Source organism: Cottoperca gobio, chromosome 11 (genome assembly GCF_900634415.1).
Source record: "Cottoperca gobio chromosome 11, fCotGob3.1, whole genome shotgun sequence".
In the NCBI taxonomy this organism is placed as follows: Eukaryota; Metazoa; Chordata; class Actinopteri; order Perciformes; family Bovichtidae; genus Cottoperca; species Cottoperca gobio.
The window spans coordinates 9,979,937-10,007,436 of record NC_041365.1 but is presented as its reverse complement, the minus strand read 5'-3'; the positions used below and the strand labels follow the sequence as shown (position 1 = coordinate 10,007,436).

The following is a 27,500-nucleotide window of genomic DNA, read 5'->3' as shown; positions in this document are numbered from 1 at the left end:
TCCCACCCTTGCTGTACACAGCTTGGATGGTTCCTCGCTTCCCCCTCCTGAGGTGCCGGATGGTTTTCCAGAAGCACCTTGGTGCCGACCGAAAGTCCTTCTCCATAGCTTCTCCGAACTTCTCCCACACCCGCTGCTTTGCCTCTGACACGGCAGAAGCTGCCGCCCTTCTAGTCCTTCGATACCCTGCAACTGTTTGGTCCTCCCGGATAACATAACCCGGAAGGACTCCTTCTTCAGTCGGACGGCTTCCCTGACGGGTCCACCACGGTGTTCGAGGGTTACCGCCCCTTGAGGCACCTAAGACCTTGAGACCACAGCTCCTCACCGCAGCTTCAGCAATAGAGGTTTTGAACATCGCCCACTCAGGTTCAATGCCCCCAACCTCCACAGGGATAGCTGAAAAGCTCCGCCGGAGGTGTGAGTTAAAAATCCCCAGGACAGGGGCTTCCTCCAGACGTTCCCAGTTCACCCGCACTACCCGTTTGGGTTTACCAGGTCTGTCCAGAGTCTTCCCCCACCCCTTGATCCAACTCACCACCAGATGGTGATCAGTCGACAGCTCCGCCCCTCTCTTCACCCGAGTGTCCAAAACATGCGGCCTCAGATCAGATGATACGATTACGAAATCGATCATTGACCTTTGGCCTAGGGTGCTCTGGTACCACGTGCACTTATGAGCATCCTTATGTTCGAACATGGTGTTTGTTATGGCCATTCCATGACTAGCACAGAAGTCCAACAACAAACGACCGTTCGGGTTTAGATCAGGGAGGCCCTTCCTCTCAATCACGCCTCTCCAGGTGTCTCCATCGTTTCCCACGTGTGCGTTGAAGTCTCCCAGCAAGACTACGGAGTCCCCTACTGGAGCCCCCTGCAGGGCTCCATTTAGGGTCTCCAAGAAGGCCGAATATTCAGAACTGCGGTTTTGGGCATAGGCACAAACAACAGTCAGAGTTTTCCCCTCCATAACCCGAAGGCGTAGGGAGGCGACCCTCTAGTCCACCGTGATAAACTCCAACGTAGCGGCGCTCAGCCGGGGGCTAGTGAGTATCCCCACCCCGGCCCGACGCCTCACACCTTGGGCAACTCCGGAGAAGAATAGAGTCCAACCCCTATCCAGCAGTACGGTTCCAGAGCCAAGACTGTGCGTGGAGGTAAGCCCCACCAGATCCAACTGGTAGCGATCCACCTCCCGCACTAGTTCCGGCTCCTTCCCCCACAGAGAGGTGACGTTCCACGTCCCCAGAGCCAGCCTCTGCCAGGTCTGGTCCGTCGAGGTCCCTGACCATCACTGCCACCCGTGTGACAGCGCACCCGACCCCAGCGGTTTTTCCCATGAGTGGTGGGCCCACAGGATGGATGGATGGGAGGCACCACGTAGCTTCTTCGGGCTGTGCCCGACCGGGCTCCGTGGCAAACCCGGCCACCAGGCGCTCGCTGTCGGGCCCTCCCTCTGGGCCTGGCTCCAGACGGGGGCCCCGGGCTTCCTCCGGGCAGGGTCTCTCCTTTCCTTTCCCTTTCTTTCATGAAGTCGTTTTTGAACCATTCTTAGTCTGGCCCCTCACCTGAGACCAATTTGCCTTGGGAGACCCTACCAGGAGCACTAGGCTCCAGACAACACAGCTCTCAGGTTCATAGGGACACACAAACCTCTCCACCACGATAAGGTGATGGTTCCCAGAGAGGCTGGATGTCATATATTTTCTAATTTGTAAAATAAAAAATATTCAGACCTTTATATATTATTTAGATATTTTTTCATCAAAGTACTATATAACCTATTTACGCATACTCACGCGCACACGACCATGACATCCAGAATGAAAAGGACACGTTAATGAAGACCTGAAGAGGACTGCAGGCTATTAAGAAAAGGCAGAGATTGCGCTGAGCAATTGAAGTCATGCCTCAATGAATCTCCACAGGACACTTAGCAGAGCACGGATAGATTCCTGCTTCTTGTCAGCTGAGGCAGCCACAAAGCAAAGATCAATAGAAGATAGTAAAAAAAAAAAATCACTGGGCAACAGATTCAGAGAGATTTGTTAAAAGCTTGTGCTGAGAGTCAGGCTCGGGTCGGCTGCATTTCATTACGAGAGGTCATGGCAGTTTGACTCTCAGGCCTTTCTTTTCAACTTTCAATTTAGTGTATATAAGTTATAAAAGTATTTATCATGTACATTTTACAATATAAAGGCATTGGCTGTTTGCTTAATGTTAAAAGATTGTGTGGTATTTGTTCATTGTTCCTTAAAAAGAACTTGTCATACCACAACATATTTGAATAAAATTATCAATTTCATACTAAATCCACTCAAAGCTTTTGTCTCTTTAGATCACCTCATTTTCGAATCTTCCCAACCTCAGTTTAGTTTATTCTACCAGAGGGTCCAAACTATGGAATTCTCTGCCTATACATTTTACATGTCTTCACAGAAGTTTCAAAGAGCCCTGAAATAATTTTTTCTAACCAACTAATATTTTCCAATGGACTGCCTATATAAGCTGGGTCCAACAAATATTTTCCTCTGTCACACAAGTCTAAAGGTCTATTATGATTATAGATTGTTTTGCTTTTTTTCATTATTTGTGTATATTTTCTCTTTAACACCTCCGCCAAGGAGGTCATGTTTTCGGCTTGGTTTGTCCGTTTATCTGTCAGCAGGATTATGAAAAAACTGATTGCCCGATTTCTTGGTGGAAGGGTGTAGAATGAGCCACGGAAGAACCCATTACATTTTGGAGCGGATCCGAATCATGGGGCGGATACACAAATTATGTTTCACTTTCCTTAACATTGCCAAAAAAAGGTTACGTTTGTTCTCAAATCGTCCCATGGTTATGTTAGAATGGATAACGTTTTAATTACATTATAATGTAGTCCGCCTATGTATGGATACGCATACACATCTGTGGACCGCTGCGATCACACAGATGTGTATGCATATCCATACATAGGCTACTACAATTAAGGGTGTGTGTGTGTGTACCACTACTGATGAGCAGGTGGCACATTGTCTGTACGGTCGCCTCTGACTCTGTGAATGTGTGTGATGACGTGTTGTGAAGCACTTTGACGCATTCGCATTTCCCAATCCAAATTCTGTTCCAGTTCGTGATGTTGTCATTATAGTGTTTGCCAGGAGGTCAACGCCATTTGGCTGTTAAATATTCCTTTAAAGACAAATTATATTCGTGTGGGTAACAACCATATTGGTTAATCTCCTCACCAACTGGAGTGGGTAAGAAAAGAAGGAGCATGCGCAAATTACCATGTTCGCTCAGACCAAATTTGTTCAATCGAATTTGAGTCAAGAGGACCATAACAGAACCTTGAGTACACACAGACGCGGAAAGTATTAATTGGCCTTAAGGCTAATCAGCACTTCCATGCAAATCATAGATTTAGCTCCTTCTATATTTCCATGTTGTCTACACATATCGTCGGCTAGTGAAAATGCTGGGACCTGCTGGCTTTAGCCTTCATTTCTTTAGCATTATATATTAAAGACCTTTTTAAAGAACAGGCTCAAACTGCACGGCCCCCGGTTCCACCCCGTTTGGTGATGTAATGGTTAATAGGTGCTCTCAATACACTACACCAGGGGTCTTCAACGTTTTTCAGGCCAAGATTTTTCGTTCTTTTTTTAATTGCTTCATCTCCAAACAATTTTGCGACCCCCCCTGCACCAGGGGGGCCGTGGATCCCCTGTTGAAGACCTATGCACTACACAGTGTGTAATAAATATGTTCTGTAGATCTAAAGAGCTTGCACTCAACACTGCACTTCCATGGGTCCTCAGCAATACACCTGCCAAGTGTAAAGTCAATCGGATGAACGGCTGTTAAGAAATTTGAATGACAGACATACTGACAGTTTGAAGGTCAAAACACAGTGCTGCTCAACGGCGCTCATCAAAACAGCCCTATTATTTTACACCCCCCACACTAAGCTCTTCTTTTCTGCTACCGTGGCAGCTCGGTCTTCTCCTCACCTCTTGCTGTCGCTGTCTCTCGTGTGTGTCAAATAATGGATGAGGAGAGACAAGTTGTTGAGGTTGAGAAATATTCCGTGCTATAAGATCCAGAGTGTTTGGCTCATTTTCTGTAACCGGTGTGTCATTAAAGCATGGTGGAATTAGCAAGTTAGCTAACTAGCGGACAGCTGGTTAGTTAGTCAGAGATTACAGCAAAAAATAGTGAATCACTGTTCCTAGACTGCCTTATCCAAGTTATGTTCCTTTTCTTAGATTTTTTTTGTATCTTTGTACATTTAAATTTTGTTTAATTATTCATTTATTTAGAAAAATGTTCCTTTCTGTTTTTTTTATTTGCTTTTTTTTGATACTCTTTGATACAATCCTATATCTTTTATATCATCTGTTTTATATCGGTGAATATACATGAAAATATTTATTTCATTCTTTCATGTAAATGAGAATTGACACAACAATATGTTGTATCATGTATGATGCATGTTTAATGTTTGGCTCAATAATAATATTAGAAAAACTGTTAAAATGGCTTTGATGACATGAGTACCCACGCTGCTGTGCTCACTAAGTAATTATTCAACGGTATAGCCTACATTAAAATGTATAATTGCAACTGCTGTAGTGGATGCCGATTTCTCTTAGAATATATAAAGTTAACCTCTGGGACGCACTTTAATTTTTCAGAAAGACAGATGAAGGAACTGCTGACTGAGAGATTGCATTAGACTGATGTGAGGACTGTGGCTCTCTATTCTTTTCTTAAAACTCTGCAGTATCATCACATTTAATATCATCTTAATCATCATTATTTCTTTCCTTTAATCATCTTCCACTCCCTCCTCCACCTAATCATCATCATCATCCATAATCACTTTGAAACAACTTACATCATCACTGCCTCGGCCACCGTCACTCTGCCGAAACAGAACAAGCTGCTGCACCGGCCGCCACCACAGCAGAGTAATATGTGTTTCCTCACCTCAGCACTGTAGAACATGAAAGAACTCATTCCACTGAGCTGTGATTCAATGCGTTTCTTTTGCCCGGCTATACACTGACATCGCACCAATCTCCTCCATTACAGCCATGGGTCAGCCCAGTCAGATTTATGGAAGCTGTGACTGGCACCAGAGCCATTACAGCCTAAGGAGATACTTTAAAACCTAATAGCTCCAAAATGTCAGTTTCTTTAGGAACGAAGAACAGCAGCCTTATTTGGCTTATTAACACATTTCTTCATATATATATATATATATATATATATATATATATATATATATATATATATATATATATATATATATAGTTTTAAATGTTAAGTTATAAACTCAACTGTCAGTCCATGGAGGAGCTACTTCTGTTTTTTCAAACATTTTATGTAATAATCCGACACGCTTGTCACGGTCCCATCTATATCCCTAGTGTTTCCCTGTCCATGTTTTCCCTGTCAGTTCCACCCGTGTCCTTAGTGTTTTCCCTGTCCATTTGTGTGTGTGTGTGTGTGTGTGTGTGTGTGTGTGTGTGTGTGTGTGTGTGTGTGTGACATGGTCGAGGCCTAAGACTTCAGCAGCTGATCTCATTCAACTCATCAACTCCAATCTGCTCACCTGTCTACAATCAACTCATCCCAGCACAGTTTATCTACCCCGGTCTTCCAGCCACTCATGGCCAGATTGTTGTTTCAACTACCCCGGTAGCTTAGATCTCGGCCGCTCTGTATATTCTATCTGAGTTTACTTTGTGTTCTGTGGTAACATGAATTCTCTTCCCAGGATCATTACATACCTTGTCGCTCGACTCCTCTGTTTACCTGTCTGTCTACCCGCCTGCCTGCTTTGCCATTTCCTCTAACCATCTGTCTAGTGGGAAGTATTATATAATAAACTATTTAAACATACTCCGTTTCCAGAGCCTGGGTCTCCCCTGGATGTACCCATAACAACGCTTGTACAACTAAGACTATAAGGATGGCCTCTGAGTGAGGTAAATATCCAGAAAGATACAACCGCGTAACCACGGTTTTGCACTCGGCTGCTCGTTACCACGTTCTTGTAAAGGAAGGTGTGAGCGGTAGTGTGCTGCTGCTGATGTCTGTCAGCCTTTCAGAAAATAATTGATTGATTGATCACAAAGGCTCAGCAAAGAAAAAGCCCAGAACTCAGCTTTAGAGATAAAGTAGTGTGAAGAAGTCCTCCCATCAACACACGTTCTCATCTATTAGTTCTAATGCCTTGATTTCTACAACATAATATTTCATAGCTTTTAATGGATCCTGGCATCTCACAGGTGACAGTGAAAGGATAGGGAGTTCTGCTCGTTCATTTTTTAGTCACTGCACATTTTGAAAAGTTATTGGAAAAGCTACTGAGTAGCAGGGTTCCTGACTTATATTTGCACACTTCCCATTATTTTGTGTACAAATACACACAAACAGAATCCACATATACCTCCTCCTCTCAGAATGAATCAAACCCAAAACCCAAAAATAACGTACAGAGAGACATGGCATTTTTTTCTATGTTTCCGATGACGCTGCATTTACAACTAACAGCTGGATCAGATCAGCATTTCACCTGGTATAATTGTTCTTGGCAACCACAGGAACTGACATTATCTTGAGTCTGTTTGTTTTTTGGGAACATTTTATCTGCTCATAAACTCTGCTGCCAGACAACATGTCTCCATAAAATGTCTCTCTACCTTTGCTCTCTGGAAAGAAGCTTACTTGACGATTAAAATAACTTCCTGTCAGCTCAAAGTTTGTTTTACCGTAATTTTATCTTACAATTGTTCTGTTTATTCAGTTTCAGTTTATTTCATTTTCTAACGGAGTTCAGTCTGTCACATTGTACATTACATGTGGTGATGCTTGACTTGCAAAAAGCTTGCGTATGTTTGCAAAAGAGCATGCATTATTCACAAAAAACAGCAACCTCGCCAATAACTACTTAATGGACTGGAAGGGGGCTATTGACCCTGTACGCTGACAAGGTCAGCAGACTGTAAGTTTGTGCCAGTAGTGGTGTGTCAGACTGTAAGCGGAGAGCAGGAGAGATTTTATAGTTCAAGGGTGTGTTTGTGTGCCTGTTAGTGAATATTTGACTTCTCTGCTTGCTGCCTCTTTACATAATGGGCTGAAAGATAAAGCAATGCATATTCATCGAGGCAGCTAAAGACTGCTGCAGGAATGACATATTTTTGTTGCCAACCCGGAAGTTGGCTTCACACTGGTTCACTCGACAAAAAGCCAATGGAATTTTTCTATTATCTTTTGGATTATTGCAGAAAACTCTGTTGCAAACAAATGTTTATGATACTTACACGTTTTGTCAAGCAAGATAATCTTCACAAATGAAAACCACTTTTATGACTTTTAAAGCATAAATGCAATCACAAGAAGTAAAACGCTTACGTTATATAAATGTGTAAACAAATACACGACGGTCGCATGACTTCACGTCGATTAACATTCACACACACTCACAATTTGGGGTACAGTATCTTGCCAAAGGACATTTTGACGGGAAAAACTTTAAAAATCACAAGTGGGATATAAAAAAACTTTAAAATCTCTAAAGCTTGTGTTAACAACAGACCTTATTTAAGCATCTATCAAAAACCCATGAAAAAAAATCTAGAAGTGCAAAAAGTAATGTCCGGGTTTTAGGATTCCTGCAGCATTCTATAAGGTTCTAGGATATCTAGAAATGACAAGGAAGCTGTAATGTTTGAACTTCAGAGACCTCCAGTATGCCACTACTCTGAAGGTCAGAATACCTCAACACCTCTGCAGGATAGACCTGTATATCATCTCAAAAGTACGAAGCATCTGAGCATCAACAAGACTCTAAACCCGACTGCCTATATGACGTAGAGTATTTATGTCCAAATCTTCTCATAGCAAAGAGTTAGGTTGAGAGAAAGCCAAGGCACGTTCATTTGTACAGCATCAAGGTGGAAATCACAAATCGCTTTGCTGATTCAACTCACTTTGTACAGCTCAGATCAAAGATTCATAGTCACTGACTATATTGTTCATTTTTTCCCCCTAAGCTAAGCGAATGCAACACCAGTCAAAGGCACTTAAATATGTACAACAGTAAGTGAACAAATCACTGTTCAGAGGTACTTGAGTACATACTTGGGGTGTAAGAAAATATCATTACACTTGAGTATCGCAATATTATGTTTTGTGGTACTGTATCAATTCTCAAAAACATTATAGATTTTTAATAGTTCACATGCAAAAATGTGTGGCTGACAGTGGTATATTTTGTGATGCGTTTTGACACAGGGACTGTGATAAATGTAAGTAAACTTGTTTTTTTCCAGTTTTGTGCCAAATACTTGCCAATACACAGCCTGAATACACATAACAGTAAGTGAACACATCACCGTTCAAAGTGAACGCATCAGCGTTCATATGGCCACAAGTAGGCCTACATCATTCAGTTGCTAGTTCAAGCTTGTATATGTTCAGTTCAGTACAAAACTATTCAAAACAAGTACTTTACACAAGGATCAGAAGCCTACTATTTATGACAGAGGTATCAGAGTGATTGCTTCTGTGGCTTTCAAGGTCTTTTGATATGCTTTTAATGAGGAAATATCGTACTGTGCACTACAACTGAAGGCACGAAATAACAACAGAGTTTTTTGTTAAGTTGGTTTCATCTGTGTTCAGCATATCGATTATTTATAGCTACTGGATAACAATTAAATGCACACACAAAAAAACACAGCTATCTTCCCAAAGTATTCTTTTATCGTATGCTTGTAGAATAATATTTAAAAGAAAGATAATTGGGAACAAGATAGCAGTGTGTGCAGGTATTTGTTCTTTCTTTTTATCTGTATAATGTAGTTATATTATAGTTATATAATTTCCTTTGTGTAGTTGTTGTGTGTTTGTACTAAATAAAAAGGAATCCCACAACCAAAATGGTCAAAAGCAGCCAGTAACTAACTGACAGCGTACTCTGCAGCAAAAAGCAAAAACCTGAACAGCTTTGTGCCAAGGAAAGTCAAATTAGCTAAATAATGTGTTAAATAAAAGGTTACTGTGTTGTGCTGCCTCTCAAGATGAAATGAAGATGTCTAAGATTTTGTGTGATTATGGAAATACATGCAAAGGCAAAACAGAAAGGGAAGTATGGTTGAATTTTCCTTTTCATTCGTCGAAATCTATTTCTGTCTGCCAGCAATTGTCAGCTGAGTAAAAGGTCATAGTTAAAGTTGTTACACTAATGAACCCTACACCCTACACAGGATGGTATTTTCTTCCTTATTAAATCACTTTACAGGACCGAAAGCACAAAAGGTGGACAAAAAGAAAGGCAGGCTGTGACAGATTATGTCACTAAAGCTCTGTGGGCTCAGTTATTGCTCAATTGAACAGGAGCAGAGGGACGGCCAATTTGCACTCTAACTTGACACTTGTGTTTGTCAGAGGAGCTTCAGGCTTGAAACTACAACTGAGAATATAAGAGCTAATGGCTCGTCTTGATTTCAGCCTTTCCTGCAGCTAAGCAGACACTCCAGAAGGATGGAAGTGTCAAAATGTGACAGACCGAAGATGGTAATTTCCCTGATGCTGGTTTCAGGGGGGTGAGAGTAGAGGACACAGTGACAGAAACACCTTAGCACTGTCATTGCTCGCCACTCTAATATCCTTTTTCACAAGCTCAGGCCCTGCTTTGTTATGTGCTTGTTTTATTCCCAAGTTTTATACCTTCCTTGTTTTTTGTGTCTCTAATTTCCTTTAAGGACTCTGTGATCACACTCGTATAGTTCAAATCACTCTATAACTTAACTTGACATATGCAGATGTATTCAAAGCAGCTATAATGCCATAATGGCTTTTTAACGGCATAATTAAATTTTTATCGCTCACAAAAGTCAAAATGGAAAGGTAATATGGAACTGTGGTAACAAGTCGTCAAAGCTTCAAAAAGGCAAAACAGGTTGTATTTCAAACCAACTGTTGCCTCAACCGACTACATAGCTGCAGGAATAAAGACATAAAAGTCATGGATTTACATCCATAGCAGGTTGTGGTGGATGTAGATGTATTTCTCTGAAGCACATTAGAGACATCTACTGGCCAGAAAACTAATTTGGATTTACACTGGTGGAGAAAATTATGAGATTTCCTTCAAGATACAATGTAATCTTTTTTGGAGGATTAAGGTATTCTGCCCTGAAAAGTCAAAACACAGTACTGGATTAAATGATTACAGTATACAGTGTGTCATTTATGTTGAATTGGCATGCAAACAGCATGTAAAATGGGCAGCAGCTATACAAATCAGAGCTAAATGGGGGGGAAACAAGCCAAATTGCAGGAAAAGCAAGTTACTGCACTCATCATGGCCTGTGGTTAAATAACCAACCACCCCTATCAATGCACTTTTAGAAAGACAGACAGACTGAAAAAGCTTTTTCACAGCATACATTTTGATATGTTCAAGTATGAAAAAAGCACAAATGTGAGATAATAAATAAAAAGAATGACTGTAACACTTGAATACTCTTACAACAGAAAACGTGAATGTTATTAGGAGGCTAACACCTGTGCTTTTCCTACTATGACAGGTCAAAATGTGTGCTGTGAAAAACACCTATTGGAGGTATATGCCGCTGAACAATAGCGGCAAACCATCAGCCACTTTTCAATCTTGGCGCCATACTGGTGTAAACTCTTAAAACCGAGTACAGGCTACATCACGTGACCAGCACTTAGACGGCACACATACACAGTTGTGGAGCATTCAGCAGATAAAGGACTTGATATAGACGAAAACAACAGCTAAGGTAAGTTAAAAGAGAGAGCATTTTGGACTTACATTCGCATAGAAGCAGGAAACACGACTCCAATATCTAATGCTAATGTTGCTCCGTGCTCTTAAAATTAAGTTTTCATCCAGGGTTTAAAATAAAACATGGCTGCACGAACACCCATGCATTTTGTTGGAAGTGTCCCTCAGCCTAAAAATCGAGTAAAAATGTAAATAAAACTGCTGTAGGTCTTAAATAGTTAGGGCGTGATAAAACCTAGTCTTCTTTACACGGCATGAATTCTTCAAACGTTCATTTGCATACAGTTGCATCACTGAGGGATAAAACTAAACACAGGTTGAGATTGAACAGTTGACGGTCTTTAAGTTGCCAGGAACTTAAATGCTGATGTAATATATATTTCTGTCGACCATCGAATCAAAACATTTAGACCGCTGGTTAAATAAAGAACCATGTAATTGGTCATCACACATGCTAGTATATTCTTGTTTCTTTTCCCTCGCCCACAACTGGTAGCTAATTTAGCATAATGGAAGATCAATTCCTGAGATAACCACCCACACATTTATTAAATCCAGATATTTTACTAGCTTCTTCTCTAAGAATATATTCTGTGTGAAAAAGAAGCTCACCCACTCTGACTTTCCACCACAGCTGTAGCCACAGAAAACAGCCAAAGCAGACAACTCATGTGCGATGTAGTGTATGCTTAAAACCCCTGGGAACGTTTTCCCACCTCAATAACTTAAGTTTGGACTTGTTATGAGTGGAAGTGGGTTTTCACAAACGATGTAGCGGTGGAGGAGGTACAGAGTGACATTGGCCTTTGTGTAAGGCCAATAAGTGAAGGCAGTGCAAGTCACTATTTTTAATATGTGAGTGTTATGAGTGTTATCTTTGACCTTTCTCTTTCTGTTTTCTCCCAGGATGATGTCAGGATAAAATTTGAGTTCTCAGGAGAGAGGAGGATGAGTTTAGAGTGTGTGTGTGTGTGTGTGTGTGTGTGCATTTTACATGCATACATGTGTATATATATGCAAGTGAGAGCGAGCATAAACTCACACAGAGACATAAACACACTCAGGCATGCTGTTCTTGTCACATGTTCCAGTTCATGAGAAAGACTAAGACCCGCACTTAATTCAGACTGGTATGTGAGCTGGAGAGTGGAAGGGGAAAAGGACTGTAGTTAGTCTGTGGCTGCCAGCACAAACCACAAATATGCAAGGTGTACTTAGAGGAATCTGCACACACTACAAACAGCAGCTTGTGTGTATTTTGCTTACACATGTAAGATGAAAGCTGTTTCCTTAGCAGCTGGTACAAATCTCCTCTTTCTGTCTGTGTGATTTCTTGCTTCTGATTTCGTATTTCTCACCAAGCTTCACGTGGCTGCTCCTTCTCCTCAGTCCACTGCGTAAAGCATTCAGGTGGTGCTGGCTGCACCATGATCACACCAGGAGGGAGAGTTGGTGAGGTTGTTTCATACGTTGTAGCGTTGCAGCGTTGGGGAGTAGTTACACTAGTTACATGTAACGGCATTACGTGATTTAATTACAAAATAAATGTAATTGTAATCAGTTACAGTTTTTGAGGAAGAAAATAGTAATTAAATTACAGTTACTAATCAGAATGTTGGTTATTACAAAGGGGTTACATGTGAATATACCTTTTGGTAAAACGCTTATATTTAGAATAATATATATTGGCATATTTCTGGACAGTGAGGGTCCGCAAAGCCACTGGGACACATATGAGTTCAACAACATTTAGGGTAGGATGGCTTACAAGGGGCTTTCTCTACGTCCACACAGGCTACGTTCATCAGGCACTACGTTGTTGTCTTTGATTGTTTCTCTTGCTTTGAGTTTGCACCGCCTCTCAGCGGCCAATCAAGCAACCCCAGTCTGCCATGTGGTCGTACAACAATGTCTTTCAGGGCTGGAAATTCAACAATATTTTCTCTCGTGCAAAATCCCTTGGAAAGCTTTATTGCCCAGTTTAAAACATTTGTTAGAAAAGTAATCAAAACGTAACCAAATTGAATAAGTTACATTACTTTTATCAAGTAATTAAAATGGTTAAAAAATGTTTATAACATTTCTAAAAGGGTAACCATTAATCTGAAACCTATAACATTTTGAAAATAAGTTTCCCAACACTGGGCACAAGCATGAAGTTTGAAGGGTTGAAGGACAAAAGAACTTGGCACCTATACTGCGTTGGCAGGAGAACATGAGAGTAGCAGAAGCTTAAAAGCAACGTGGCAATGCTCCGCCGACCAGAGTGCCGGGCATTCCTGTGGGTGATTATTACCCAGAAATCCACAGAGTCAATGAGTTGCCTCAGGTACCGATGCTGCCCGTTTTCTTCTCCCCTCAGAGAGACAGTTGCAACGTTTTCTGTTGGCTCCATCCTCAGACACTGTTCATACTGATCACTGGTTGATTTCCTGTCCTGTTGTTTTGTCATATTGTAAACTAGTCATTAGTTCTCGAGGCGTATCAGGCACCTAACCACAGATATAATGTACTTGGGTTTGCTGCAGTATATTTCTGGGCAAGGTGCAGCACTTGCTTTGTTTAAGGTGGACTCTGGTTCATATCTTTATCTTTTCCGAGGCTTCTTAGACCAGTCATGGGAAATTACTGAGAGGCTAATTTTATTTGTGGTGACTCAATATTGGCATACATACATACTTACTTACTTACTTACTTACTTACTTACTTACTTACTTACTTACTTACTTACTTACTTACTTACTTACTTACTTACTTACTTACTTGCATACTTACTTGCATACATACATACATACATACATACATACATACATTGGCTCATGGCCAGATCAAACATGTAGTTATCATCCCAACTGGCACACTTAAAATATATTCTGTAACCTAACAGGGCACAACAGTTCAGTTGCCAGGTTGTGATTGGCAACCGTTTTGAGAGACATTTAAAATATTTGTTGCATTAGTGATATTTAAATATTCCTGTTACCATCAGAACCAGATGAACAACGCTTCCCGTGAACACTGGCATCTGTTTTAGAGACAATTGCAAAAACAAATAAAGTTGTTTGACTAACCTGCCAACATTACCAATGAATGAACTGACAAAAAAACAGAACAAAGAGTCTTGGGAGGTGAAGTAACCCAACATCTTTGAACTGGAAGGAAAATTATACTGCAAAGCATGTACAACATAAACCTCAATAAGTGACACATCAAGTTTAGTACTTCAAGGCAGAACATCCTGCAGATCCTCGGGGCTAGACGAGCACTGGAGCTCGAAGCAACACGAGCAGGAAGCTCAACGTTTTAATCATACTCAAAATATACAATGACTAAAATGGAAATAATGTTTCCGGTTTCAGAAAACAAAAGTTGATGACTAGTTACCAGCTTGGCAACCACTTTTAAAAGTTAGTGTTGAGCCCTACCTAACAATGATTTGGGATGCACTAATCCAGTTCACTGCAACAGTTTCTTTATTAATGTCAGTTTCATTCATTCAGTCACAATGTGCAGCCAAATCAGCATTTAGCACCACAGCGATCCCTGGCTTCAAGTTACTGTGCATAAATATCACCCCGAGGTGTTTCACACAGTGAAATATGCAGGTTTTATGTTTCAAAAAGAGAGCTCTGGTATCAGATTGTATTTGAGTTTTGGTACTGGAATCAGTGATTGTAACTGGGAAAGTTTGAGTCGTTTTGTGTTCTCCTTATTAAATTAGTTTGAATTCAATGGTTTATTGGTGCAAGTTTTGGGGAAACCCTCTCCATTGAAGGAAAGGCCTCAGTTTATAGTGCTGTTGACACCTTAAACTGGGCCGATAATATTGCCCTGTTAACATCAACTATGGAGCTATAACACAGCTGAGTTAGGGTTTTTTGCAGCTCGTGCAATCGGAGAGTTTATACCTGGTAGATATTAAAAATGGCAGAAAACTTCCTGCTGAAAACATTCTTCCTGTGTAAACTGTGCCAGACAGATCGCTGCCAGTGCAGCTTAAATATCAGCCGTTTCCAATTGTCATTATTTTTCATGGGCAAAACACACATTCTCACATGCACTGCACACTTTCTCATTCACTCAGTCAGACAAATCTTGTGTTCTGCAGGCTAAGGTTACAATTTTCTTTTTACATGTCTGTAAGGAATTGTGCATGAAAAAGGTGTTGTGCTCGAAATGAAAATGAGGTTTTCTGTTGCTGTGTCACATTAAAACACTCACCTTCCAATCTGGTTTCCGCCCAATGCACAGTACCGAAACAGCTCTGGTTAAAATCACCAACGACCTCCTCCGTGCAGCTGACTCTGGACTGCTCACCATCCTCATCCTCCTCGACCTCATTGCTGCCTTCGACACAATCTCCCACCCACTACTCCTGGAACGCTTGGCTGACATTGGGATCATTGGTGTTGCACTCTCCTGGTTCTCCTCCTATCTTACCAACCGACAACAGTTTGTCCAGCTGGGGAACCACAGGTCAGGGTGTTCTCCTGTTTCACTGGGTGTCCCCCAGGGGTCAGTATTGGGTCCACTCCTATTCATCATTTACCTCCTCCCCCTGGGCACAATCCTCCGTCACCATGGCATTCACTTTCACTGCTATGCTGACGATACGCAAGTCTATATCTCAACCAAACAGGACAGGACAGGGGGTGGTGCTGTCGGAGAATATTGAGAAAAAAATAAAATTAAAATAAAACGTTTAAACCATATTTTAAAAAGTTGGATAATATCCCACGGCACACCTGACGATCTCTCACGCACAGTGATTGAAAATCATTGTATTCGCTAACGGGTCTGGCTTCAGCGCCTTAGCTAATGGCTGACTTTTTCCTTAACAATAACATTAGCCGTTTCCCATACTTAAGTGGAAAATATTCATTTTGATAACTTAGTTTGTTATGCAAAAACTTTTCGATTATTTAGACATGATTTGTAATTGTTGTACAATTTAATTATTTTTTTATTCTGGGAAACATGATTTAATGAATTTATTGAATTTTCTCTCTGATGGAGTGTTAAATTCTTTATATTATTTAATAAACTAGGTAAAACTAACTGTAGCCTAGCTTCTGCTAGCCTAGCTTAGCTTAGAAGAGCAGCAAAAGCCTAACTGCCACCTCTCCCTCAGAGTCTCACGGTATTCATGTGATTTGACGTGGTTATTTTTAAAGCACATATTTCAGACCAACAAAACAGGCACATATCAATTTAATCCATATAACTAGCTATCAAGTATTTTCTCAAACAAAAAGTTAAGACTACATTTATGTTCACCTTTGTGCATTTTCATCTCACAATCCCTTAGGACTATCCAAAGGTAGAGGAAATTATCTTTAGATCTATATAAACTACAAATAACAATTATTTTTATTATCGATTAATCTGCCAATTATTTTCTTGGTTAACTGTTTGGTAGCCTATATAAATAAAAACTCAGAAAATAGAGGAAAAAGGTCCATCCCAGTTTCTCAAAGTCCAAGGGTGATGTCTTTAAATGTCTTGTTTTGTCAGTCCAAAACCCAAAGAGTTTAATATGATATAAAACAGAGGAAAGCAGGAAGTCTCCATATTTGAGATGCTGAAAACAGCATTTTCTGCCAGTTTTGTATGAAAAATGACTATAAGGATTTATTATTATTATTATTATATTATTCGATCAAAATAGTTGCCTATTATTTTTCTATTGATCAACTAATCAACTGGTCAACTAATCTCTGGAGTTCTATAGGCCTATGGTCTATCTTTAAATAAATAATCATAAAGAGGAAATACGAAAGCATAAAGTAAAACTTAAAATCTTATTTTCTACTTCCCTGTATCTGTTTGGCAGTTTAATAACCTGAAGTTTATTGGTCAGCTTAGACTATGTTCCCTCTGTAATCAATTGTTTTTTAACAATATCCTACCTCCTGTCTTTAAAATAAGATTTTGTTTTCAGTTTGTGCAATCAATTAGTTTGTAAGAGCAGAAATGTCCAGATTCATGCATTGATTTGGAGGTAAGTCCACTTCAACACTGGCACCACTCTTTATCGTCCCTGCAGAGTCTGATGAAGAAAAGATGTCTGTCTCTGATGACTTGTCTTCATTACCATGCTTAGATTAATACAGTCATTACAGGCCCATACATTCATGACCATGACTCCACTTCCTATTCCTAATTAGAGGAATAATTTAGTCTTGTTCTGGTTCCACCTCTTAGACAGCCTCATCTCTCTGTAAAGGGCACCGAGTAGAGGACAGGAGCATGTGAGCATCTACTGCCACACACACACACACACACACACACACACATACACACACAGAGATACACACGAACCCATTACACTCATACCCAATCATTCCACTTATACTTGGTGTGTTTCAACGTATTGAGCCTTTATAATGCAGCTCATCAGTATGCTGAAGGGAACTGAGGTCTCAACCAACTGAAGTCATACTCGGCTCACATACAAGGACATTACATTAGCATTGATTGTCCTCTGTTCCACAAAGTATTAATAGCACAGAAAAATGTTGGAGAATTCACTTCACTGTGTATTATTAGTCTGCTTTTATTTTTTTCATCAAAATATCTAATTAAAACACCCATCAGTTATATATATATATATATATATATATATATATATATATATATATATATATATATATATATATATATATATATATATATATGTATAGATAGACAATAAAGTTATTTTAATCTCGATTTAAAAATATTTCCACTGTAATATCCATCTGAAATAAGACCAATAGCTTTTGATGCAGATTTGCACACCTGTTCTTCATTTATTTATTATATGTTTTGTGTTTTTAATATAGCCTAGGTTTTATGTGAGTCTTTCATGGCTGTATGTGTTATGTTTGTTTGAGCCCCTAACCAAAGAACATTTTCTATCATTATGTGATGGACAATGAAGTTTTTAAATCTTTAATCATTTCGTTTATTATGATTCCAGCATGTTTGGAGGTGCCTTACTGCTGCTGCTTCAAAGTCATCATTCACTTAGTTAAGGTTATGAAATGATTGAACTACAACTCCCAGAATGCAACCGGGGGCTTTTTTAGTCCAACCACAGCGCTGCTCCGGGTTGACCATGTGTTGTGTGACTGCCACCGGACGGCTGTCTTTGGACAGTGCAGGAAAACGTGCCACACAGTGACACACACAAGCCATGCAGCAGGCAGCTCAACCCGGACCAGCAGCAGCAGAAACTTAAAAGATGCAATAGAAAATTATGTGCCTCCGCCTCGGCTCATCATCAACATGTTCCCGGGAGTTTTCTATGCACTGCTGGCGGGTTTCCTCGGAGCCGTGGCCTCATCGTCGGCCAAACTGTCCCTCGGAGCCGACTACCTGAAGGGAGTCTGTGAAACCGGACTCCGGACGTGGGGAGAGCAGCGGAAATTTAGACAAGCGGATGAAACTACCGCCTGCGACCGGGTGAGGCTTCTCCTTAGCTCAAGTTAATTATTTACACAGTGAGGATGGCTGTGAATAATGCAGTGTGCATGCCTGCAAGCGGGGTGATTTCTCACGGAGCAAGTTAGGGGGTTATCCCCGCCCGCCTTTCCTCCCTGACTCCCCTCAGCATCAGCACCATCAGCAGCATCTCACAGGGGGAAACCATGCAGCAGCGGCGCTCTCGTGCCGAGTCCGCGTGCTGAATGACATTGCAGCTCGTACGAGTGTGAATGTGTGTTATCGCGTTATTTTATAAGCAACTTGTCTCAGCGTGGTTGTTGTGTTAAAGGCGCGGAGAAGAGGCTGGTTTCTGTAAAGGGGTGTCAGGCTTCGTTTGTGACCTTCACGCTCTCTGCACACGTCACACGATGATGTCAGAAACATCTGCAGGCAGCTGTCTGGAAACAGTGACCTTTAATCTGAAATGTATTTAAAATAGAAAATAAGGTGTGCAGCTCAGGTGGATGCAAAACAAATGCTTTTAATATGCATCACAAGCTTTGAATGCGTCATAAGACTTCAGCTGGGATTTCAGACATACAGTAATAGACAAATAACAGGGACCCTTCACCATATAATCCTCATGTTATAATAAATATAATATGATGATTCATATTAATAATTGTATTCTTAACACTGTGTTATATGTGATATTTGCAGTGGTCGAATGTAAAGTATATTTTTATTAGGTGTGTTTTGTTTTCTATTAATTATGGCATTCTATCCAGGTTTCTATGTTTATTCTGTCTATTTTCTCATATTGTAAAGCACTTTATGCTGCATTTCTTTCTTGAAAGGTATTTTGCAAATAAAGTTATAATAAGCATTATTATTATTTACTCAAGTACTGCACTTAAATATAATTTTGAGGTACCTTTACTGTACTTGCACTTTTTGTATTTTGCAGATTTTGATTTAACACACAAAATGTTATCAGTTTATGAAATACGATAATAATAATTATAATAATAATAATAATAATAATAATAATAATAATAATAATAATAATAAATTGTATTTGTAAAGTGCCTTTCAAAGCTAAAAGCAATCTCAAGGCGCTAAAATGCAGAAACAACAACAACAACAACATGATGCCTTGTTACAGAATAAACTACCAAATATATACAATAGGGAATAATTGCTTCACTTCCAGCAACATTAAAATGTTATTTTTTAACATTATTGAATCTATTATATAAATACTATAATATAAAATAATGTAACTGCTGCATACTAGGTACTTTTTTATATGACAAAGTCCGCAGCTTTTGCATTCTAGCGAATACAAAACAAAAACAATAATTTGTCATTAATTTACAAGTTTCTGTTACCGTTCTTCAGCTCCATATCCCCCTGAGGCTGCTATGTGGCGGGCTGCTCTTCACCTGCAATGCTGTGATGTGGACCTTCCTTGCCAAAGCACTCAGGTACTCCTCTTCCTCCACCCAAACCACTGTGACCACCACCGCCTCCAACTTCATATCTTCCGTAAGTAACTGTCTCTTTTACAATAACTCCTACACACCTGGAGTCTTTTCAATGTGCTACTTGTCCTCTAAGTGTAATACTTCACACCAAACTGTAGTGGAGTGTATGTTAATTTCAGAGTGACCCTTCGTTCTTATATAAGCTGCTTTATTTTAGAAAATAGGCTAGGACTACATTCAGAAATAACTTGTCGCAGTTATTTAGGCCTTTTTTGTCAAAGTTCAAGTCCTTGTTTGACATATTCCCTCAAGGCATCATTATTGGGGGTTATTTAAATGGAATTGTAGAGACAGATTTACTTTGACAAAAAAGAAACCCTGATCTTTTTCCGCTGCAGGCTTTCCTGGGCCAGCTTATCTTTGGTGAAGCCCAGATAACGTTGTGGTGGGTTGGGATCTCCCTCACCTTCTCTGGTCTGTTGGTACTGCAGAGGGTTTCACCGCAGGATGGACAACATGACGCAGGCACCAAGGACGAATAATATGCCTGGTCTCCACTAGAGTTCAGCCTGGCTCCAGCTGGCTGTGCTATGAGGAGTGTCTGGGTTCAGCATCTCCTCTGATTTTTAGTCTTCCCTTAATCACTAGTTTTATTAAACATATTGTTCCTAATTAACTAAATGCCACTCAAAATGAACCCTTTCTGATAAAGAGCATTGAGCTTTATTTGTAATGTTACTATTTATCCTTCAGCTTGCAGTTTGGCTGAGAAACACTGCTGGCTCAGCTGTGGTGCAGCATTGTTTAGCCCTGTACTAAAATCAGATGAGATGTTGGCATTCAGCCAGTCCAGCCATTGCACAGCAACAATCTGGATAGTGGAGACAAGCTAATGGATGCCTGCGCCCAGCTTCCCAGATGTTCTAAAATCATCTTTGTTCACAGGCTTACAATGAAGCAAAAATTATACTAGCTTTACGTTACTTTCAGGCAACAGCAGCAAAAGAAATTGTGAGCTAACAGAACAGTTGTGAAGTAATGGAAGAGGTTGAAAGGAATTATTTGGCATTTGGGAAATGTACTTATTTATGGAGAGCTAGACCACCACTCTCATGTCTTGTACAATAAATATGAAGCTGATGCCAGCGTCCGATTAGCTTAGCATAGCAAGTGGCAGCTAGCATGGTTCTGTCTCAAGCTAACATAAGCTATCCACCAGCACTGCTAAAGCTCAATAATGAACATGTTTTATCTTGTTTATTCAATTCTCACATCCAGTAAAACCACAAAGTGTTTTTAACTATTTGGTTTTTGTACGGATTAAACAAACAAGGCAGATTTTGGCACAGCTGTTTCCCCATTTTCAGTCTTTGTGCTAAGCTAAGCTAAGCTAACCGTCTTTTAGCTGTTGCTTCATATTTAACAGACAAATGAGAGTGGTAACAATCTACACATCTAACTCTTGGCAAGAAAGAAAATAAGTGCATTTTTTTTAACTGTGCATATGATCAGACTGATCTGAAGTCAATCTTTTGGGTTTTGTTCATGAGCAATGGACAAATAGCATCACTGGCTATGTTCATGATTTCACCATTAATTGGCCTGTGCATTTTGTATCGCAGCCGTCAGACCACCAACACTTTCTTAATTCTCACATTCCCTTAAGTTACTCTGACACTCACTGTAAACATCCTACACTGACGTTGCATTCATGTATGCTCGAGGCGATGTTATAAATGCACTTAGCTGGCGAGGTTTACTCGTATTTTCACAAGTAATAATACTAATGTAGCGCTGAAAGGCTCGTCCCTGGGTCTTTTTACTTTTTACTTTTTACTTTTTATTTGCCTTTTCTTGACATCTTGAACATCAAGATATGAGCTTGACAATTGTTTTGATTCAGAGGCAGCTGCTCTTCCACGTCATGATAGCCATGTGCATGTTCCTACTGAGGCTTGAACTTTAATATTTCACACCAAAGCATTTTGGAGCGTCAGTCCACTCAGAGTGACGTCCCTGTGAGCTGATTAAAGTTATTAAACTCACAATCTTGTGACTTAAGTGTCCGCACTGTCTCTCTAGCGTAAGAGACATCACATGGCCTCTTTGATTGCCTGTTTTGCATTTGCAATCCCATATTATCCTGTTCATCGCCCATCATGTCTCTGGGTTTCACCTGGCTTCATTAAAAGCTTCCCTCTACATGCCTGGAGTTGTCAGTGAGAGTGCAATAACATTATTATTCCTTTAAATCTCATAACACTGTGATGTGCGTAAGAGTAAGGGAGTTTTGAGCCTTCATAATGTAACAGAAAATGGCAATACATGCTGCTAGAGGGACGTTACTGTTAGCATAAATCAGCTAAGTAAGTTGTATGCAGGGGTTTGTCTGAACATGACATGAAAGGTTGCTTTATTTAACTATTTAAAGATCACACTTTGCTGTTGTTTGGATACATATCTTAATATAAATGCATAATGGTAGCTATAATACCTGTCTGTAATATTTCACAGCAGCAATGCACAAATATATGAGATGTCCTTCCAGCTGCTGCTGTGCAGGTTTTGTATCATGTGATTTACATGCATCCCTATTAATGTGACTGCTGTAACAATGTGATTATGGAGCTCTCATGTTAAAGGCCGGCTGAGTGATGTTATATAGCAGGGCTGTACTCGCCACGCAGGATTCTTCAGATCCCTCACAGCACTCAGAAGTGTATTCAGCTGTTTGTGCTTCCAAGTCCTGGGTGTGTTGCATTACTTTTGGGGGGAAATTACGCTTATTCGCTCTGTTGTCGAGAGTTAGATAAGAAGATTGATTCCACTCTCGTGTCTGTCTGATTAATATGTAACTGGAGCTAGCAGCTGAGCTTTGTATTAAGACTGGAAACCTGCCTGGCTCAGTCTTTATGCTAAGCTAAGCTAACCAGTCTAGCTTTGTATTTGCTGGATGGATATTTCTCACAACTTTACATTTTGAACACTTTAATTTTGGTGAGCATTACACATGTAATGTCGTGTAGACATAAAGTTTGAATTTGTGAGTTTTAGAGGTGCTGGTAGGTAGATTAGGGTTAGGGTTAGGGTTAGGGTAATTTCCTTCGGACAGAGCCAAGCTAGCTGTTTCAACCTGTTTACAGTCTTTATGCTAAGCTAACTGGCTGCTGGCTGTAGCTTCATATTAACATACAGACATGAGACGGGTATCGATCTTATCGACTAACTCTCAGCAAGAAAGAGAACAATCGTATTTCTCAAAATGTCGAACTATTCCTTTAACAAAATGTTAATATCTGCAATCTTTACTTTTGATTCTGAAGGTTTTTTTGGTGCCCGGCTTTTCCTCCAGTTAACGGCATGATATGAGGTTAAACCTTCTACCTGTGAACCCACTCTCACTGTAATATTACCAGTCGGAGCTTTGCAGGAGCCACATTTATAGCTCTGTGAAAGCGGCATGGCCCTGAGTGTGATGTATTTATATCCATGTGCACATAAACTGTAAATGTGGTTGTACAGAGAGATTAGAAAATCACTGAATTACGATGTTAACCTGACACGGTTTGTGTCACATTGACGAGTTAATGTGCTGCACTCCAGGAAACAGCATTTCTTATGAACGAGTAAAGTTTTGAACCATTTCTTGGTAGAATAATAGGAAAGAGACTTTGCATTAGTTTGTTGGTACTCTTTAACCCACATGTGCAGATCATCACTTTAATCTAAAGGCTCCGACAAATGTTACATTATGTTCAACCTTTTAACACAAATCAAGACAATTTGATTAGAGGGAGTTACTGCTCTGATATAAACTGTTCATAATGTGTTTTACAGATTATATGAAACAAACATTTGTAAAAGTGTAAATATATTCTGTTAAAAGGAAACACTTTAAAGGATGTGTAAATTGCCATCCTCACAGAGAGAAGAAACCCTGTTGAATTATTGAATAAAACATTTATCTGACAAAACAGATTCTCGTCTCCATCACTCAGATATTGTTGGTGTGTTAAGTCTTCATGATAGCTTTGTTCTTTAAACGGAGGAGTTTCTTAGAGCTTTTCTACTTCCAGATAGGTTGAATCCGATGTTATTGCACCCGTATTTAACCAGGTAAAGATGTGAAGGTCTGGGTTTTCCTACAACAAACAGGGATGTTGCACTCATTTAGCTCAGTGTCCTCTCTTTGCATTCAAACAGCACTGAAGATGTAATGAAGAGCGTTCTTGCTTTAGTTAATGGGGCTGGATGTAATAGTAGCTAGTCTACATCTACTTACACAGTGATGCTCTATTAGACCGGCACCCTCCTTTAAATACCTCTCGTGAAAATGGAAATCCCTTTTAATGCCCTTTCCGATGCCTTTCACTTCAGTGACACGGCAGATAAGAGCATGCTTCTGCACTGGAGACAGAATATGTTCATTTTAAGTGGTTTTATTTAAATTATTTTAAGCAACAGTATCAAAAACAAATTTGGTGTCCACATTTTGCACAAAGAAGGACCTTATTTCTCAAGATTAAAGTAATAACCTGAAGCAATACAATACTTATGAAACAACTGGAGTGTGTGTCATATTGCTAATGGGTTTGAAGTCTGTTATTTACTGCAGAATAATATTCTATATGAACTGTGTATGGTAAATGGACAAGTGAATAAGACCAAGCTTCTGCAATGAGGATTTGTTATTTGACACTACAGAATCAAATAAGTCATACCGTATTTGTCAACATATAATCTGATTCAACAGATTATCAGAATTTATTTAAAAAGAAATTAAAGCAACCATTCAAGTGAAGGAATGCAAAAGTTGTGTTATTTTATTATGTTTCATTAGGGGTAACAGTTTGATTTACCCTCATTTTAGACATGTTTTCTAATGATGGGCCACACAATTACAAAAGGTATATACAAAAGTTTACTGTAGAATAGTTTACTGTAGTTTTCAGTAATTCAATGGTAACGGTTTGGAAATGGCAGAATATGTTCATTACAAGTTGGATGACACTATAGTATCAAATATGTCCCTGAAACTGAAGAAAATCAAGGCAATAAAATATCTTAAAACTGTTTTATTTCATTCCCCTTTAAAACAAACAACAATGTGGTCCACAGTAAATACAATAAATGTTTTTTATACCTGACCACAAAGAACATATCGAACAATTCAAGAAAGAGAAAGCTGGTGTACAGAATGTGTAAACTAGATAGCAACCGTTGCATCTTCATATAATGACATTTTTACATTTCTTAAAACTCCAGTGATTTTTAAAAGCCTAAGAAAATGTCACTCTTGACTTCTCTACTCTTGAAATGGTTACTTCAATTTGGCAACATGTATGTTCAGAAAATGTAATTTCATCCCCCTCAAAAAGCATGTCTTATAAATACAGTAAGGCTTTCGAACACATTTGAGCGAAGGCATTCTTAGTGTTAAATGCTTTGAAGTTTCCTATCTGCATCAAATTCTCATCAACAAAAGGTAAAAATAATTTCTTCACACTGGGTTGTCCAGTACTGTTAAAACGTGCATTTCTAACATGATCTTTCAGGCCTCGGTGAACATTTTCCACTGACCTAAATTTGAATCAACATTTTATCCTGTAAGGCTTTTTCCCCCTGTAGTCAGGCTCACAACTACAGTCCATGACAAATTGGATTATCCCAAAGCAAATTCCATCAATTGAGGGTGAGCGAATTACATTTAGGGTCAGTGCATTCAGAGAGCGATGTGTATTGCTTTTATTCCCTGCCTTTCTATCTGTGCTGGTGACTGTGATTAAAATGGTTACAGAGCAAAGAGGTCGGCTGGACTCGCAACACAGAGTTGTCATATAGTCTAAAGAAGGACACTGGTCAAACCACCTTCTGGATTCTGAAACAGAGCGACATTGTAAAGCTGGGCCATTCTAGGACTAGAAACAAGACTGTTTACCTCCCAAGTGATGAAGTTACAATTCTTAAGATTTATACACATGAATCGGTCGGCACTTTTCCAGTAAATAGCCATTATATGTAAATAAATTCAGTTATTTCCTCTCCGTCTGGGTTTTCTTTGTCGGTGGCGGAGTCTGCCATTCTCGCACCACATTCAAATTGCCTTCACACGCATGAGGGACGCACAGCTATACAGGTATTGATTTAACAGCCGTCCGTCACAGCTCTGGTCTGAGCTGGAACGACAAAATAAAACACACATACTCTTCATATGCAGTGCCAGATAGGTGGGGAGTGCAGACTAGTGTGTAAATCAAAAACAAAAATGTTATCCCAAAATAAATTTCTTAGATGACCTGAACTAATCCACTTATCTAGCATCAAAGAACACAAAAAAATAATAAAAGTATTTAACTAATGTGACCACTGTCACAATAAGGCAAAATAATAGAATCTTTTTTTTTTTTTTTTTTTTTTTAAATAGCAGATGCCACCATCACTAATGCACTGTTCTAAGGCAAATCACCCGCACCATTCAGCAAAACACTATTGCAACGACAGGAATACAGCAAATAAAGAAGGATCACAAAGATGTTTACAGGAAGACAAAACCAGGAGTCCATCTTGGCCCCCAGACTGCAAAAATGTTCTGGACTTCAGTTTCCAGTTCACATTATTGTTTAGTCTTGGAAGCAGGAAATGATCAGACGAGTCTTTTGGTGTCGTTTAAGTGCTTCTTGCCAAGTTGTTGCTGAGATGTTTACTATCTTGTTCTTTGTACAGCAACACCTCATTAATCTCAGTCAGCACAAAAAAAGAAAAAAGTGAATGTTAAAAAAAGAAGAGAGAAAAACATTTTGACAACGTAGCTCACAACGGAACACCCTGAAATATCGCTAAAACGTTATATCCAAAAATGAAAGAATATGTAGAAGTGGTTAGGAGGAGTTCATGCTCGTTGAGGTCCAGCCAATAGGAGGGCACACCACGGGAAGTCCACAGCAGCAGAGCTCAGCTAAGCTTTCACACAATGTACTGGTACAAGTCGGCCTTGCCGTGGTCAGGTGTTGCAAAGGGGTTCAGCCAGGCTATAGAGAACGGGTGACCAAACACCACCTTCAGATTCATCCATTTGGACCTTTTGGCCCATCGTCTCTCCTCCTTCTTAAGCTGTTCGATACCCTGCAGGTAAAAGATTTAACAAACATGAGAAGATGAGAGTCTTCAGCACTGATTCATGCTCAAAGCGGAACATATGGCTGTGTATTTAAATGTTTATTGTACCAGCAGAACATAACCAGTGAAAGGGATTAAAAAATTGGAAATCAATGCACGTGTTTGTGAAGTAGTGAGCATATGACTAGATAAATGCTGCCGCACGAGTTCTGTGAGAGTTTGTAAACGGATGTTTTGATATAGTTTTGCTGTTGCATTAACATCAATTCATCAAGACTTTTCTCCATGTTTTGATTCTTCGTTCACCGTGGAGGCATGCGAGAAAAACTAAGTTTTCTTCAAAACTTCAAGGTAACACAGGCTGAGTAATAGATATACAAATGATCATTTTGTGGGTGAAGTATTCCTTTAAATCGGGGTTAGGGTGACTCACTCTCAGCATTTCCTGTGTTAAAAAACAACACAAGCACACGCACGCACGTTTGATTAAAATGGACTGAAATAGATGATCTTTGTAGTGAATATTATAACGCTGTGAGTCATTGTTGTGGGCGTTTGAGTGGATTCGTTATGAGAAATAATCTCAACCTACCTGGAAGCTGTACAGTAAGTGAATTACCTGCTTCTGCTCTCATCTGTGCTCGCATTTAGTGAACAGACAGAATTAATTAATG

General features: G+C 39.8%; 2 protein-coding genes across 2 annotated transcripts in view; one reads left to right on the top strand and one right to left on the bottom strand.

Annotated features, from left to right (window-relative positions):
* The first annotated feature begins 17,922 nt into the window (after window positions 1-17,922).
* tmem42b (transmembrane protein 42b) lies at window positions 17,923-23,678 on the top strand. Its single transcript, XM_029442827.1, has 3 exons — window positions 17,923-18,262; window positions 19,625-19,771; window positions 20,109-23,678. Exons 1-3 carry the CDS (start codon window positions 18,086-18,088, stop codon window positions 20,250-20,252), a joined length of 468 nt encoding a protein of 155 aa, XP_029298687.1. The 5' UTR covers window positions 17,923-18,085; the 3' UTR covers window positions 20,253-23,678.
* A 1,092-nt stretch (window positions 23,679-24,770) lies between these two features.
* The window catches only part of zdhhc3b (zDHHC palmitoyltransferase 3b), a 12,038-nt gene continuing 9,308 nt past the window's right edge, over window positions 24,771-27,500 (bottom strand). Inside the window, exon 7 of the mRNA XM_029442808.1 lies at window positions 24,771-26,832. Within this exon, the coding sequence (XP_029298668.1) occupies window positions 26,674-26,832 (159 nt within the window). The 3' untranslated portion in view covers window positions 24,771-26,673. The remainder of the gene's footprint in view (window positions 26,833-27,500) is intronic.